Source organism: Dioscorea cayenensis, chromosome 14 (genome assembly GCF_009730915.1).
Source record: "Dioscorea cayenensis subsp. rotundata cultivar TDr96_F1 chromosome 14, TDr96_F1_v2_PseudoChromosome.rev07_lg8_w22 25.fasta, whole genome shotgun sequence".
Classification (NCBI taxonomy): domain Eukaryota; kingdom Viridiplantae; phylum Streptophyta; class Magnoliopsida; order Dioscoreales; family Dioscoreaceae; genus Dioscorea; species Dioscorea cayenensis.
The window spans coordinates 1,084,087-1,101,027 of NC_052484.1; the positions used below are offsets into that span (position 1 = coordinate 1,084,087).

At 34.5% G+C, this 16,941-nt stretch overlaps 3 protein-coding genes and 1 long non-coding RNA gene across 4 annotated transcripts; all 4 read right to left on the reverse strand.

Moving 5' to 3' along the window:
• Window positions 1-180: 180 nt before the first annotated feature.
• Window positions 181-3,314, reverse strand: LOC120275095. Its single transcript, XM_039281590.1, is given in 14 exon segments — window positions 181-457; window positions 459-911; window positions 1,025-1,187; window positions 1,280-1,404; window positions 1,492-1,554; window positions 1,777-1,827; window positions 1,927-1,998; window positions 2,096-2,203; window positions 2,398-2,502; window positions 2,787-2,819; window positions 2,904-2,927; window positions 2,929-2,955; window positions 3,053-3,114; window positions 3,198-3,314. Coding segments are annotated over 14 exon segments (1,608 nt in total). The 5' UTR covers window positions 3,271-3,314; the 3' UTR covers window positions 181-208.
• A 2,965-nt stretch (window positions 3,315-6,279) lies between these two features.
• Window positions 6,280-8,075, reverse strand: LOC120275068 (GDSL esterase/lipase At5g33370-like). Its single transcript, XM_039281557.1, is given in 6 exon segments — window positions 6,280-6,610; window positions 6,613-6,705; window positions 6,776-7,028; window positions 7,169-7,411; window positions 7,527-7,654; window positions 7,770-8,075. Coding segments are annotated over 6 exon segments (1,092 nt in total). The 5' UTR covers window positions 8,008-8,075; the 3' UTR covers window positions 6,280-6,473.
• Window positions 8,076-9,849: 1,774 nt separating this feature from the next.
• On the reverse strand, window positions 9,850-11,778 carry LOC120276496. The gene is made up of 3 exons (XR_005541256.1): window positions 11,724-11,778; window positions 11,600-11,638; window positions 9,850-9,933 (listed from the first exon to the last, which is right to left on the reverse strand). It is a non-coding gene; the product is annotated as an uncharacterized LOC120276496 (long non-coding RNA).
• A 673-nt stretch (window positions 11,779-12,451) lies between these two features.
• Window positions 12,452-16,785, reverse strand: LOC120275554 (PHD finger protein ING1-like). Its single transcript, XM_039282171.1, has 7 exons — window positions 16,727-16,785; window positions 15,034-15,105; window positions 14,350-14,537; window positions 13,355-13,507; window positions 13,243-13,304; window positions 13,024-13,159; window positions 12,452-12,933 (listed from the first exon to the last, which is right to left on the reverse strand). Exons 1-7 carry the CDS (start codon window positions 16,752-16,754, stop codon window positions 12,823-12,825), a joined length of 750 nt encoding a protein of 249 aa, XP_039138105.1. The 5' UTR covers window positions 16,755-16,785; the 3' UTR covers window positions 12,452-12,822.
• Between the last annotated feature and the right edge of the window lie 156 nt (window positions 16,786-16,941).

The following is a 16,941-nucleotide window of genomic DNA, read 5'->3' on the forward strand; positions in this document are numbered from 1 at the left end:
TTATTAATACTACATCTCTTTTAATTAAATAATACTAATAAAAAAAAGTCTTTGTACAATTACCTACTTTTCCAAGGGTATGCAAGCAATTGTCTCTTTCTTCATTGATGAGATAGATTGACACTCAATCAACCATAAAAATATCAATAAATTAATTGCGAATTCTAATAAATCAAAAACTAAATAATAAAAATTCCACAAAATATCATCACAGAGAGAAATACAAAATGGTCAATGGTGCATTTTGGAGACCATTGTTACAAGTTGCAGCATCAATTGAGAACCAAGAACTTATAATTCCACCATTTGATTCAATTCCATTAAACCACTTATCGATGAGCTTGAATCCATAGTTCGAAGCTGCGGAGAGTATCAAATTTTCATCGACTCTCCTTTGGATATGACATAGAATTAAAGCCGGTTTTCTTTCGCCCTGAAAATCTTCAGATATCATCTTCCCTCGCAGTTTCAAACAAAGGAGATATAGCTTCAGAGTTGTAGGTAACATCAGTGCCTATGATGACATCGAAGCCTCCGCGAGATCCTTGATGTCCTTTTATATCGTCGGTGTTTCCCCATAACAACTTCTTGACGACAAGTTTAGTGAGTAGGTTTGGTTCTACATTTGCGGCAATGTTCTCATTCAGGAGGTTTAATGATTCTTTGTCTCCATCGGTGGCAACCACGAGTTCTGCTGATCGAGCCGCTACCATGGAACAGATACCGGCAGAGCCACAGCCTAATTCCAAAACCTTTTTCCCCGAAACAATCGAAGGGTTGTCGGATAATACATTGCATATAAAGCGGGCGGATTCCCACAGCATAAGGCCGGTTGATTTGCATGTGTGTTGATGCTCTTTCCCGAGTATTTTTATTCTAAAGTTGCAGTTTTTTAGTTTGATCTCAGTAATCTGTGTGCAAACAAACTTCATATTATAAATCTGGATATCAAGAATTTCGGCTTCGTTAATGAGGGAGGAGAATTTAGTCTATTCAAGATGATTACAGAAAAAGAAAATATTACCTCATTGATGGATGGCACGGAGTCAAACATTGCGGTGATACTTTCAGACATGTCGATCTCAAGGTCACTTGCAGGATCCTTTGTGCACAAATCCTTACCAGGTCTCTCTACTGATTCTTGCCCACCAGAAAAGTTCAGGGAGAATACAGCTTGAATCCAACGCCTGAAAAATACAAAGAACCGGCTCAATCTAAGCGGAGAAAGAACATATTTTTCGGTGATTTGTAGCAGGAGATCGATTCCAATTTTTGCTACCGATTCATCACCAATTCTCGAGATCGGTTCTCCATTTGCTTGTTGTAGACGCTAATTTCATCGGTCTCAAATCCATTTTGTTCGAATAAAGTTGTCAGGTGATCATTTGAAAAATAATATGCACGCTGTAGAAGCAAGTGTCTTATCAGGATCTTGAAAGAGCAGGATATATACTATAGTTCTAGAACAATCACTGGCTCGATTGAACTTACAGTACCATCACCTCTGACGTAAAAGTTTTCACTAATTTGCTGCTCCTTGGAAGTGAATCTTTCCTGTAAATTGTTGTCATAAAATAAAGTTACCCCTAGTAAGAAATAAACTAAATTATAACCCAACTAAATGTCACGGATTTTCCGTAAGTCCAAAGACTCCAAACAAACTACAATATGACCGAAATGTTTAAAAGTGTAAACATCCAAAATGTTTTAGTAATCAAGAAGAAATATGATCGACTTGAAGATACGCCAAATACTGTGCTCAATAGAAACCCAAACCTGAGCAAGGTCGCCGGCAGCATAGTCCCGGAGAAGCACATGGCCATTAGGCTGAAAGTCATTGTCAGCTTATAATGATAAAATAGTAAATACAAGACAAAGGAGTATTGATTTTTAATTTGATTCTCGTATAGCCAACACAAAATATACCTTGAGAACCTTCCTGATATTCTGCAATACTAAAGGCATCTTTTCTGGAGATACTGCAGACAACACAAAAATCTACTTATTATGTCAAATGGGGACCATCTCAATGAAGCTCTACCACCGAACAAATTGAAAAATAACAAACAAAAGAGTTAGTAGACTTTCACAATACCATAGTTGCCACATCAACTGATGATGGTGCTACAATTTCATTGAGATTGTGCTGAGTGAGATCACAAACAAATGCATTTACTCGATCTTCTGAAAAATCTTTATGTGCCTGCCACATTTAAGTTCTTCACTAAGAAATGACGAAAACAATTAATTCTAACAAGGTCTTCAAATAAGATACATAAACTGGAGATGATAAATTGTCCTAGATTCTGAAATCCATTATAAATTATCCAGACCTAACAAATTAAACTCCAAGGAGAAGAGTTCAGCAAGAATGAACAAGCATAAAGAGGTTTGTACCTTGACTAAGTCGATAGCACGTGGTGAAAAATCACAAGCATGGACAAAGATATTAGGATGGTTAGCAATTAAAGGGAATACAGTGTTCCCTGCTCCACAACCAACCTGCCGATAAAAACTTACTGATTAAATACAACAAAGAGTGCAAATCAAAAATCATTTTTAATGAAAAAAACAATGCAAGTACTAATAAATTTAGCATTTAACAACAAAGATAATAAGAACACCGTTAATGGTTCCCAAGAGAAAGCTATATATATATAGATAGGATTAAGAAACTGCTGAATTTATACACTAAAAATAATAAACAAAGAAAAAGCATAAACAGATGAACACATAATTTTTTTCAACTAAGTTTTTCTTGAAATCAATCAAAAACGATTATTTACCTCCAAAACTACAAGATTCTTGCCATCCGGAGCCTGAAAACACAGAAGCAGACAATCAAAAACCTGAAAAAAGAAGTCTTTCAAAGATTAAAATAAGTTTCTGTTTTAGTAAAAGGCCTTGAAATAGCTGCCCCATTCTTTTGTCCAAGTAATGCCGATCTTTGAAGAACTAAAAACCACTCAAAAATCAAACTTTTATTGATTTTCTTCAGAAACAAATAGAATTCCACTAACTAGAACTCAAAAAAATCAAGAATAAAAAGAACCTTATCCTTGTGACGCCGATAGAAGAGATCCCAATACCTTCCAGCCTCCCTCTCATACTTCTCTGCGAAAAAAAACCAAAAGTTCGATCTTTTCTTTAAAAACCCAACTTCCAAGAGATCAAGATGAAGGAGAAGAATTGGCCACCTTTCCAGAAGGGCGTGACTTGCCTCGCCGGCGACGGAGAAGCAGAATAGATGAGCATCTTCTTCGCCGCCATTGCCGCCACCGCGAGAACCTTGAAGCTAGGGTTTTAGATTCCGCGCCATCGTGGAGGAATGATCTTGACCGTTCATTCAATTCGGGCATGATTCTCAGACCCGTTAAGGAAACATCCGAATCCGATTTCAGAAGTGGGCTAAGTGGGCTTGGGCTTCCCTTCCAAGCCCATTGCTCAAACTATTATATTATTGAATAAATTATTATTATTTATTAAATAAATGTTAACATGAATTTTGTCATTTTAAATTGCAAAGATTTATGTTTTAGAAATAAATTTATTTATATAATTAATATTTTTATACTTTTAAGAAGTATATACATGAAAGAATATAAGCCATGGTTATTAACTATGAGCAAGGTGTGTACATACATGAAACGTAGTTATATAGAAATATATGAATAAATTTGAGATTTTACAAGGGATATTTGTAAATAAATAATTCATATTTTTAATTATAATAGTGTGTATATATATTTAATAAAAATGAACAAAATTATTTCAATAAATTAATATTTGAATTCATCCCTTTAGCACAATATGAATACTCTAAATAAAAAATCGAGTGCCAATAAATTAAAAACTTTGGAAATATTACCTTGATAGAATATAAACACTCTATACAAAAGATTTAGTGTCAATAAACCAAAAACTTTCATAAATATTTTCATAAAAAATAATCTCAAACTCAAATTATATATATATATATATATATATATATATATATATATATATATGTAAATGTATGTAAGTGGGACTCTGGGAGGATGTGGAAAAGGAAACAATGGTGAGGTGGTGGGCAATTGTTTTGCTTATATTATATTATAAATAATAAAATTAAAGCTTGCCACGTTGATGATCAGTTTACACTATTAAAAGTTAATGTTTATATATATTTTTTATATATAAAGTTAATGAATATGTATATGTGCACACATCATCTCCATTAATTAGTGGAGATATTTTGTTTAATCAAATTTTAACATGGATAATGGAAAAAAAAAAAAACTCGAATATATATATATATATATATATATATATATATGATGGGAAAAAAAATTCAAATATATATATAACATAACCAAATGACTTTTTAGTCCTTAGGTAAGGTGTCTATATTTTTACTGAGCATACAAGTTCAGGCCTTGGTTTATGCAAAGTAATAACATGTCCCATGCTTTACATACTTCTTATTTGGTTTTTCATATTTTTTAAATATATATAACATAAATTTTATAAAAAAATTTTGCTCGTGTGCTTCTCAAATTGGTAAACTGTGTTTGTGTGTGTATATATATATTATTCGTACACAACCAAAAAAATAAAAAAATAAATAAAAGAGAAAATAATAACAGGGTTGAGAAAACAAAAAAGGAGAGAAGAGAGCAGTTAGATAGTGATCTAATGCACCGGGACATATACAGATTGAAAATCTGTTGACGTCCTGAGATGACGAGGACTCATATATATATATATATATATATATATATATATATATATATATATATATATATATATATATATATATATATAATTCAAAGAAGTGTGTGTTATTTGTAGATTTTAGAAGGGTGTCTATGTAATATAAAAGGTTTAATATATTTTTTTAATATAACATCCAAATCTATAATGTATTTAATTTAAGGTCCTCATTGGATTCCAAAGAGGAAAAACATAATGAAAAGGCCTAAGATTGACGGAGATTCCACAATTCACAAACCAAAATGTTTAATTTAATCAAATTTTATATTCTCTATGCAAAAAAGATACCAACATTGTTTTTTTATATTATCATGTATATACCCTAATGATTCCATTTGTCTTCTTCTTTCTATATATTAAAGTTAATGTTTATTTATTTATTTATTTAAGATGATGGCTATTTTTCATTTTTGTCCTTTACCTTATTAAAATTAAATTTCATCATCTATATTAATTAATAAACTTATAAATATTTTTTCTTCTTTATTATTATTTTTATTTGGTTAAAACAAAGTGATCTCGTCTGGTTTCAAAACTAGATTATTCTTTAGTTCTCCCCTAACTACGACACGCAGTATCCCTAACTACTAATATAAAAATTAGAACATCATATCATATGAGAATACTGTGTGAGACTGTGATAGGAAAGGATCAGGGAATAACCTGATTCTGGAACCAGGTAAGATGACTTAGGACAAATAAATAATTAATAAAAGATATTTGTAAGAATATACCTACAAAAGTATTTATTTATTTGTTTAATAAAAAAATGTTGGACTCATTAGGACTATAATCTCTAATTAAATAAGACTGAAAAACTCTTCAAAGAACTTGAATTTCTTTGTTAACAAGAGAATGTTCATCAAAGGTTCAAGAATGGAGGAATGGGGACCAAAATGGAAGCTAAAGAAGACGAAGAATTGAAAACGACGACGACGACGAGATGATTATGAAGACTGTTGGAGCTCTATATCATGAAAGAGCTCTAGGCAAGTCTGTTGCTTGGCTTTTGATCCATTAATAATGCACTTGTTTTCATGTTTGTTTTTGTTTTTATGTTTTTATTTCATTTGGAGTGACCTTGTTTTAATGTATGAATGGAAAAAAAAAATAAATAATTAACTTTGATTTTCAATTCATGAGAGTCAATGTTTATATCTGCAGAAATTTATAGATTTCTAATTCCCGGGTTTTGAATAAATCTTAGTTACTTTTCGAGCATAATTAGCTTTTTAAATGATCAATAATATCTGCAGAAATTCATTGAAGTCTAATACGAACATTCGGTATAAGGATTAATATGAGAATTTGTAACATGATTAATAGTTTTCAATGATTCTTAAGCAGTAATATTTTGAATCCTGTCGTAAAATTGAAAAATGATCGATACTGAAACTAATATGAGTTTTCGGTATCAGAGAACATTCAAACTGAAGAGATTACCACCAAGCATTGAAGACGAAGAAATTTTTACCAATCTATTTATTTTTATTTCACCAGCGGAAACAAACTTACATATGTCTTGAATTCAATAACAAAGACTAGTTTGACAGAGGAAGTGACACAGAAACTTATTGTTCTAAAGACATCACCACATGCTAGAAATTGCAAGCATACAACATGAATAACTTTGACTACAAAAATGCAGACAAAATAAGAGAGAGATAATAAGTAGATATGAATGGAGTGGACCTGCCAAACTTTCAAGCATTGAATTGCTTTTAAGTCCTTGCGTCCAGGGCGAGGATGGTGCTCAAATTCATCGGGCTCATGTAGTCCGGGGAGCCAGTCAGGATTTGTCTCACAATGATCCGGTTAGCTCTTTCGGTCGGATGGAAAGCATCCCAAAATGCAAGATATTTCTATCGGGACATAAGTTGGATGCAATAGTACATAGGCCAATGCCATTGTACGGTCCTTGCCCACAGCATGCGATCTTTGAGGTGATAAATCCTGTGGAATGAAAACAATTAAGATATGTGTGTATATGGAGATTCGTATCGAGTATTTTGAGAGTACTAACCGTAGGCTCGTGGGTTGGAAATGAAATCCATGTGCATTCTGAAAGCATTTGCTGCGATGAAGACATCAGAACCGAGTTGGGAGTTTAGATCATTTATCATTTGGACAAGTTGACCGTTGAACATGTCGCCAGCTCTCTGAAGCTCGACGTCGCACTGGCCATCCCTGCTTCTCATTGCAAGCTCTGCTGGTACACAGCCGAGGGGTCCAGTTCCGGTGACCAGAACTCTTCTAGCGCCCAATTCATATAGTTTCTGTAATTCAACAAAAACTTGACTCAGCTAGTAATCTTTACTTTGTTTACTGATCATTTGGATTCAAGCAATCAAATAATGTGTAATTCAAATTAGAAGTAGGATGAAAAGAAGAGAAAGAATGAGGAGAGAAGATTTACGGCAAGAATTTTCTTGTATTCAGAGACAATGTAGCGGACGTAGTCAGGCAGTGAGAACTCGCGGGATCTCACAGAGTAAGGGATCAAGTAATAATTGTTGACAAAATCATTGCCTCCAAGAGTGATGAGAACCAGGGCCTGGTTCACTAGCTGTTGTGTCTGTTCAGGGCCGACAAGAGAGCTAAGCCTCTGTTGGTACTGTTGGAAGTATTGCAGTTGCTTGGTGATACGAATTATATTCAACTACACAACATCAGAATCAATCAAAGTTTTAGTTAACAGCAATTGTCATAATACTGAAAACAAGTAATCGAACTGAGTATATATATATATATATTTGCATGAATTCAATGCTCACAAATTGAATTCCTGTATCATTGAGAATTCCAATTCCAGCTGATGCAAAGTTTGCGCCCACAAGCAGTCTCTCCCCGCGGAGCTCTGGGCTTAAGTATGGCAATGTTGGCTCAGCTCCGAGATATTCACCTGAGAAGAAACATCGAAGATTTCTAAACTTCATATAGATTGAGAAATGGTAGTGTTCTTCAAATTGGCTGCATGCTTGCGCCATGCATAGTAAAAAGAAAAAATTGACACTTACTGATAATGTCAGGAATGTTAAGGCCATTGGAAAAGCGGCCAGTTGCTCGGCGAGTCGGGAAGTCAATGCCGTAAGGAGGGGAATCGGCCCTTGCTGTTGTTGCCAAGAAGTTGTTATTGCCACTGTCAACCAGAGAATCACCAAAGACGAAGAATGCACGAGCCTCTGTAGAAGTTAAAGTTCCCAGAGTTACAAGGCCAACCAAGGAGATGATAAGAGTAATGAAGGAGGCCATCATGATATAGATCAAGTGTTTTGACCAGCTAGAGCCTTGTATTGGATTGCTGTGTACATGAAGTCCAAGATATAGTGGCTTTTATATAAGCTCACATGCATGCCTACAATAATTCATCTTTCATCTTATGAGGTCAAGACGGCCATTAGAGGACCACCAAATTGATGGTTTGAAAGTTACAGATATGAAGATCTTAGCAAAGAATGCCATGCAATTTTTACTGATGAAGTTGCTCAAAAGCACGAGTTGGTGGTTGGCTGCTTCCTTCATCTATCTCTTTACTAGCCCCTTAACTCCAACCAGGTCCATTGTTCTAAATGTTATTTCTTTGACAACAAGGCGGTAGATAAAACTATTTATTAGGTAACTAATTTTGGTAGCTCAATATCCACCACGCCAATGGTTGATTGGCTTTTCCAGCTTGAACTCATCAAATATTCAATGATGTTGTAGCAATAACAACAATGTTCATGACTAATTTATCTAGATTTGTAGGGGGGAAACAAAATTCAAACCATTTACTGAATTTTTACGAGCATAGTAAAAGAACTGAGACATATAGAAAGGTGAAGATAATAACACTATTTTATGCTAATATATTAAAGCAACAAACTATAGTCAATAGCAAGTAATGGCCAATAAGATCTCAGACAGTAAAAGTAGAACTTGTTTACTTGAGCTTTTGAAAGTATGTTCCATTCTATCCAAAGAAAAAGGCCATGGTTTTAGCTGTATTGGAATTAATATAAAGGAGAAGGGAAGTTTAAAAATGAAGGAAGTAAAAATTTACACTTCAATAATACTGTGTTTTCACAGATGATCAAACTCAACAAAACAATTCACATTGTTTTCTTTTTTATCTATTTCTTTTCAATCCAAACACATCCTTAAACAATTCACACCCTTAAACTTGTTCTTTTCTTTTTCATTTTTTTGTTTCTTTGAATGAATTTCAGGAACTCTGTCCAAAGATTTTTCAGGAGGAATGACAGAGATACTGAATGGCTTTCCATTGTTTGTAACTAAATAAGGAGGATACATTGTTCTTTCAGTACACTGTTCTTGTTTTCTCAGTAAGACAGTTTTAATGGGGTCAAGGAAAAGCTGCTTCTAGGGCTGATATCTGACGACTCAACCAATGCCACCTTCAATTGATGATGAACAAAAAAAAAGAAAAAAAAGGAGAAGCCAGTATCTCCATCAATCTTTACCATGAATATTTATGATGGTGTCAGAAAGGAGGTAGGGGTTCAACTCATGTCCATGTGAAATGCATAAATAGGTAGGGTCATTTTTTAAAGAAGAGTAGATGAATCCACCTCCCTATGACACGTCCCCCTCCCACTACATTGTTAGAACTTAGAAGGCAGTAATGCAGCTTAACTAACATCAACTACTACACAGCTAGCATTCTACTATTCACTCACTACCATGCCAAAGTTCTCTAAAAAACAATTGCAACCAGCCTGTTAGATTCTGCAGTTAATTAGAGTGCATTTATTTTTAACACATTTCATTATGTGAGATATTCTAAAAGCAGAATAATATAAGCATTCTTCACTGTTTGCTTGAGTGAATTAAGTACTGATTCTATTGAAGTTTACGTGGAGTAGTTTTTCCTTTATGCAATGCATGGATGACACAAGAACAATCAAAGTATAACTGATAAGTATCAAACTCATACCCTCAATTTCCGGCTATTGAATCTATCTGTCTACCATCAGAAATAAAATCTTCAGCCTACCACCACCGGCTGATTTCCAGGGCCCCTAAGTATGTCCTCTAATGCCGGGTTTCACCAGTATCTTCCCATGACCAGAAAGTACAACCAGCACAGAACTTTCTTTTTCGCATCCACTGAAAGTGTTGTTTCTCACCTCCGACTTGATGGAACTTTCAATACAATATGAACCGCATTTGTTGTTGAACCTGTGTGAATAAATTGCCCATTGTGGTGAATAAATATTATTCAGTCCATTTTATTGTTTTCATTATTATTTATAAAGGTCCAAGGTTTCTGCCATTCCTAAACAATAATTCAAGTCTTATTAGTGTATGGCCACTGACTTGTAATAGTGTTACAAAGTGTAATTTCAGCTGGAAGTTGATAAAGTCTTGCAAATGCTAATTTTTGACAACTAAAAATGATAAGGTTTGAAAGATACATAGAAAACATTCATTTATTGGTCATCAGGAAGAATGCATTTAATCCATATCACATCCTTAAACCCTGCCGATTAAGGTATGCCCTTTGTTTATTAAAAATAAATTATAAATCACAAGACATCAACATTAATGTTTAATAAAATTGATTTGAAAGCTGACCTACAGTTTTAATGCCATTCCGCACATTTGATTTGAATACTATTAATATTTTAACACTCTAGTTGCTATCTGCAAAGCGGCTTTCAAGTAATGTGACAAACCCTTATTATTGTTTCTCTGTAGCGAAATTAGGTTTATGAAGGGTGTCAGTTAGGTTTCCAACATTTAATGGAGACTTATATCCAAAACACATGAATGCAGTGCTAGATTTGATTGGAAACAAGCTTTTTGATATTAAACAGTGAGAGTGATTGAATCATGCATGTCATAATCAAGACATTAAGGGAGAAAAGCTCGATCAATTCGACAATGTGGAAATAGCATTATTCTCTAACTAATCAAAAACCGATTCAATGTTAGCAGAATATCAATTTAGAATTTTTCAGTTAGATTTGTTCAGGAAAAAGTCGTTTTGTTTTTAATTGGTGAAAGTGATGGAATCATGCATGTCATAATCAAGACATTAAGGAGAATAACACAATAAACCCTACATAAAAAAACTTATATATAAATAATATTGTTCTCTTTTTTTAATTAAAAGCCAATCCAATGTTATAAAAACCAATACATCTCCATAAAGAGAGGTACTTACAATTACTTGAAACTCATTTCATGGTAGATTTTAAGTGCAAAAAAGCAACCAGGCCTGATAACCAAGTGAAAATAAATAAATCTCAAAGAAATCATTGCAATTTGAAAACATTACTAGAGTATGACATCTAACATGAATTATCTATCATTCATCATCAACCACACACAGAGTCTGGAACATTAAATCATCAAGAGTGTCTATGAATCACATCTAATATTTAGCGCAAAATAAACCGAATTTCTTCACCTATACAAACATATGAAAACCTTAACAAAATCCTGAATTCAAAAAGAAAATTACTGCATTACTGAATTCCAGTTCTGCATGTCATTTCCATAAAACCATTCATCTACAAATTGCTGCTATTTAAGTTAGTCATTAAAATATATATGGGTAGCTAAATCATAAAAACCCATATCCAGCTGCTGACTATGACTCTGCATCACCAAAATGTAATTTTTTTGAGGCTTAGTTTCAAGATAAACCACAAAAATTATTCTTTAAAATACCAATTTTATCGGCAAAACAAGCTCATTTACATAAACTGCATTTATTAGAGCAAGTCTTCGATACAAGCAATAAGATCTACAGCTAAGGATTAGATATGGCTGCTATTTTTCATTATGAACATCCAACATCATTGGAAAACAAATTTGCAGCAATATAACCAAAAATTACCTGAAATCTCACCTCTAGACTGAAATCCCACCCAGCAGGCTGCAAAAAAAGCATTTTGATGATGAGAAATGTGATAAAATCACTGCCAATTAGTTGAAAATTAAGCAAAATCGTGAACCCTAACCAAATGGGGGAAAAATGCCATCTTTATAACAAAGAAAAACAAAAAAGAAAAAAAAAAAACAAAGAAAAGAAAACGAGGAATTGAGAACCCAGAGAACGTCTAATCATTCCCGGTTCAATGAGTGCACACGGGTTTAACTGAACCCATTAAAACCGAACCGAACCACGAAAACATTTGGGTGGGTTTAATCGATCGAGTTCGAGCCGAGCAGCAAGCTACTCGACCTCGAGCTCGATTGAATATCACTGCTCAATACTCAGCTCAAACTCGATCGAGTTTTATTTTTGTAGCTCGAGCTCGACTTGATGAATAAATCGAGCTACTCGAACCCGTTCGATTAAGTTCAATAAAAACTAATAAACTCGGTTTAATAATAGATAGTTTTATACTCGTACTTGAGCTAGAGCTCGAACTTGACTCGCTCGACTACTTGAGGTTGAGCTCGACTCAGCCCTAAACCAATCGAATTCGAGCTTTCCCCAAATCGAACTCCAGTAGCTTACAAATAATTTTGTATCATTTACACCTGTTCAGTTTGGGCCTTTGCATCAAATTAAAACTAAACTTAATATTTAAAAAAAAAAAATTACATTGATTAACATTTGTGCAAAAGTTTGAATTAATAACCACCTTTAAACTTAGCTTTTAAAATATAAATGCATTTTTTTAACTTAATAATGATACAAAACCAGTGATTTAAAATGGCAATTAATGAATTCCAGAAATAATTGATCAATTTGTTTCACCCAAAGAAACAGAGTGAAAGTTTGAGTTACTGAAAATTTCACAATGTACCATCAGTTATCATACAACAAGCAACATGACAGAACTAACTTCTTTTTTTTCCTTAAAAAAAAGAAAAAAAAAAAGGGGAAAAAAAAGATATATTTGGAATAGAGCATGTGGAACACAAAGCCATCCTGTATTCATAAGAAACTTTTGAGCTGTTCTTCAATTCATGTTTCCAACATCATGCTCTGCTGGTCTGCTGATGACGGCACGATGGACTGAAGCTCTTCACTTCTTGCTCATGTCGTTGAATGGCTGCGTGTTTTTTGTTTTCGATGTTGCTCAGCTTCGATCTTGAGTTTAGTATCATTCACTTCCCTTTTCGGCGTTTCTGCATTCCGGAACAATTGGAGCAGTACCATTTTCCCTTTGGATGTTCTTTCAGACCGACACAACCGAAGTGGAACCACTCTATCTTGCACTGTGGAATGAGAAAACAGAAAACAATCTTTACCGGATTGGCATAAAAACTGGAACAAAAAGACGGGAAATTGATAGATAAACTGATTACATCTGGATTGTCACAAGCAACCATCTCTCCGAAGCTAACTTGGTTGCAGAAACAATATGTAGGTTCGTTTGGATCAACTGGCAGCTCTAAATCCATGCTTATCGGTTCTACTGCTGCTGCCGCCGCTAACCGTGTTCTGAACCGCACAAAGAAATGTGAGGCAGTGTAAACTAATCAGTGACGAACTAGAGTAAAATCATCTTATGATGTGTGTCTCACTTTTTACGGCCTCCTCGGCTACTTTCGCTTATCCTTCCGGATCTGGTGGTATTTTTCAGTATTCAAGACGTTAGCTCCTGCACTTGCAGCAAGCTCTTTTTTCTGCATATCAACAGTAAATCATCAGAAGAATTAACCAGAGATTGATGGGAAATGGAACAAATTTCATAAAAAAATTCCGGAAGAAACTATGAAAGAGAAAACCTTTCCGAATCTCTTCAAGTTTCCTCATGTATTGGTCAAGTTGTTGGATGTGAGCATCAACCTGCATCATTGATTTAGACACTCTGATTATGTGAATGATTGATTAACAACTTCCAGCAAAAGCTAACAAGTATCTGGCAACATGACACCATTTCAAAAAGTCCTCAAAAACATGGACCGACAAAGATAAGAGTAGAAGAATTAAATGAAATAAAATGAGACCAAACAAGATGAGAAAAACTTGTGGATCAAAACAAAATAAACTTGCGGCCAAAGGATGTTAAGGAAAAATGATCACAGAGTGTGTTCACAGAATCATTAGTTATGTTTAAAGGGAATAGCTGCCCCAAAGTTGCCCAAAAAGACAAACATGTAATCCTTGCTCTATCATTCTAAATCCCAATGTCCTTGTGGTCAGGGTCACTTGAACCATGTTGAAATAGAAAATCATAACACAGGTGAAACATTTCAAGTACAATAATGATAGTCAAGAATCCAACTCTGGAAATGTAATAAAGATTCCAAGCTATTATTTGCTGATTCAGCAATATGCTTAGTTCGGGTTGAAGCTTGTAACCTCAATTCCAACTATTGGAGGGAGTCAATTCAACATGCAATTGACTATAAATGGTGGACTGGTATAGGAAGACAATATATTATCTGGTCATGATTAACATTAACATCAGATTATTGCAACAATTGAGTGAATGAAAAGACCTGCCACTAGCAGTTCTGAGATGTAATCTATGTTTTTAAGCCATAACTGAGAAAACCCAGAACCCAAAATAAATTGGGAACTCAAGTTCCAATGTCAGACTACACTGCATGAAATAGACATGCAGGCAAATCATTGAGGACTTTTATTAATTGAATGATCATATAGCAGAGCTCAGAGTCACCTACTATGTCATATGCTTGTACAGCCAATGCCACTTTTTCATCAGCAATTCTGATGCAGTGCTTTTGCTCCTCAAGAGCCTCATCAGAGAACCTGATGAGTGATGAATCAGGAGTAATGTTACCAGATTCAACTCCCCGCTTGATGTTCTCCATTTCTTGTTCACAACGCTGTTCATTTTGCCGTTGTACTCCTAAATGTATTACAAAGTAAAATAGATGTTCATGTAATATTGAGCCTTAAAATATGATTCAAAAGAACAAACAAAATGAAGGAATATGTAATGAGATCCAATAAAAATATGCAACCTCACAGATTAATAAGCAACTAATTACGCAAACACATATGTAAATATCTTCAGTATTTTTGCACTAAGCACCTTTTCTACCATGTTAACACCAAAGAATCAACCACCATATATCCTTTCATGGCCTTACTTCAATATAGTTTCGTTAAAAAGGTTTTAATTAGTGAATTTGCAATGGGTACCCAAGATGGAACATCATCCATCCTCAGTCCAACATATAAGAAAATGAACTGAAAAAGCGGTAAATGATCTAGAATATTCTCGGTGTTGCCAATAAGTCATACATGCGAAAAAGTACTTGTCACTACCTGATAACAACGCTGATAAAGTGGCATCTCTGCATGCAGAAAAAGAATTAAATATATTAGACTCTATATGGCACCTTGAAAACTTTTATCAAGATCCCGCATCATGCTGTAGTTACGTTGCAGCATCGCTGGGAGGGATTCTAAACCTAGGAAAAGAAATAATGATTAGACCGTCCTGTAAATTCTCATGAAACAAAAAAGAAACAAAAGCAAAACAAAAAGATTTTTTTGAGGGGAAGAAGAAGGAAAAAGTAGGTCATGGTAACTTTTCTATGTAACTGCATTAAATTCATGAGCTGCACATCATTGGCATGGTGAACAAATCATCCCTCAACCGCAAATCATCCCTCAACCGCTGATTTTTTTTTTTTTAAAACTTATCGTATAGATTGAAAAGCAATTAATATACACAGAGAAAGATGATGAAAACAATTTAAATTGTGCATGTCCACAAGAACTTTCGCAAGAATAATAACAGCTAAGCACTTCCATAGAACAATAGTAAGCACACTTGATCATCTGCCCACCAAAGAATTTTGGCTTCGAAATAAACATCAGTGCAATGGATGAATATTTGAAAACAAATGAGTTCACGGTGTGGGTTATGTGGTCTTTGTCAAACAATGGATTTTTGTCAAAAACTAGAGACAGGAAATGATAACCAACACAAATAACACAATCCCTTAGCAGCTGCTTCAGGACATTAGTCAATTATATACACAGTAAAAAGGTTTGAACTTTTTGAGAAATTTCAAAAATTGCGGAGAAGAATGTCTCATGTGAAGAGGACTGACTACAGTGATGTGACAAGTTTTTTTCACTTGACACAGAGTTTGATTTAACCAATCTGGAAAAAAATTGAATTTAAGCTATGCTGAAGCTTAGGATGTTCTTTGGATACTGGCAAGATCTTTCAATGATTTTCACAGCAGCAACTTGGATTCCAGCCACAAATTTTATTTTAAATAAAATCATAAAAAAATTACAAATGAACTTGTAGAACTAGGCCAAAACTTTATCGAAATCCATGAGACAACACAGGGACAGATTTGAGCAACAATTCCATTACCCACAGTGCTGCTGATAAATCCTATTAATCTATGAATGGAACCCTAGCTGAGGATCCTTCAAGCATTTCCATTAATGGTAACTAAATTCCAGCAAGAAAACTGATCCAGAAATAAAAATCAGCGATTTCCTTCAAAATAATACAATGAACAACTAAAAAACTCAAATAACATGCAAAACTTTAATCAGCAAACAGAATTCATTGCCAAATGAATTTCTATTTGAACAGTGATTATTTGGCCAAAGCTACCATCGATTGGTTCTGGAATGAAACCCCAACACAATTCCAGGAAACCAAACATGCATGAAAACCAGGAGGGAGGAGTCGGAGACAAAATTATTGAAGAGAGATACAGACAAAAAACGCTTACTGGTTTGAAATTACTCCATGAAGAATTCTATCAATAAACAAGCGGAACCCTAGCGGAGGATCTTTCAAGCATTTCCATGAAAACTAAATAAATACCAGCAAGAAAGCCGATTCAGAGATAAAAATCACTAATTTCCTCCAAATTTCATACAATAAACTACTCAAGAACTCAAATAACGCCCCAAAACTAAATCATCAAACAAAACTCATGAGCAAGTGAATTCAATTTGAAAACAATGGTTATTTCGCTAGGGCTACTTGTGCTTGGCTTGAAACGAAACCCTAACACCAGTTAAGGACACTAAACATGCGAGAGAGAGAGAGATTACTGGCTTGGAAGTCCTCCATGAATCCCATCTCGAAGCTCCGCGCTGTGGATTCGAGTTTCCCGCTGGGCAAAGGCGATGCCTTTATAGTTTATATAACCGCTAGGGATTGGGAAACGAGCCACCCGGTTCAGGCCCGCCAAGTGAACCGGCCTTGAACCGGTCCGGTTAGGACAAAACCAGACCGGACCGGAAAGGATTGATAAAATTTGTAATAT

Coding starts and splice junctions, on each gene's coding strand:
- LOC120275554 (XM_039282171.1), bottom strand. CDS start 16,754: ATGGGATTCATGGAGGACTTCCAAGCCA. Junction 13,160..13,242: donor AGCCGAGGAGGCCGTAAAAA/GTGAGACACACA, acceptor TGTGCGGTTCAG/AACACGGTTAGCGGCGGCAG. Junction 12,934..13,023: donor TTGCTTGTGACAATCCAGAT/GTAATCAGTTTA, acceptor CTCATTCCACAG/TGCAAGATAGAGTGGTTCCA.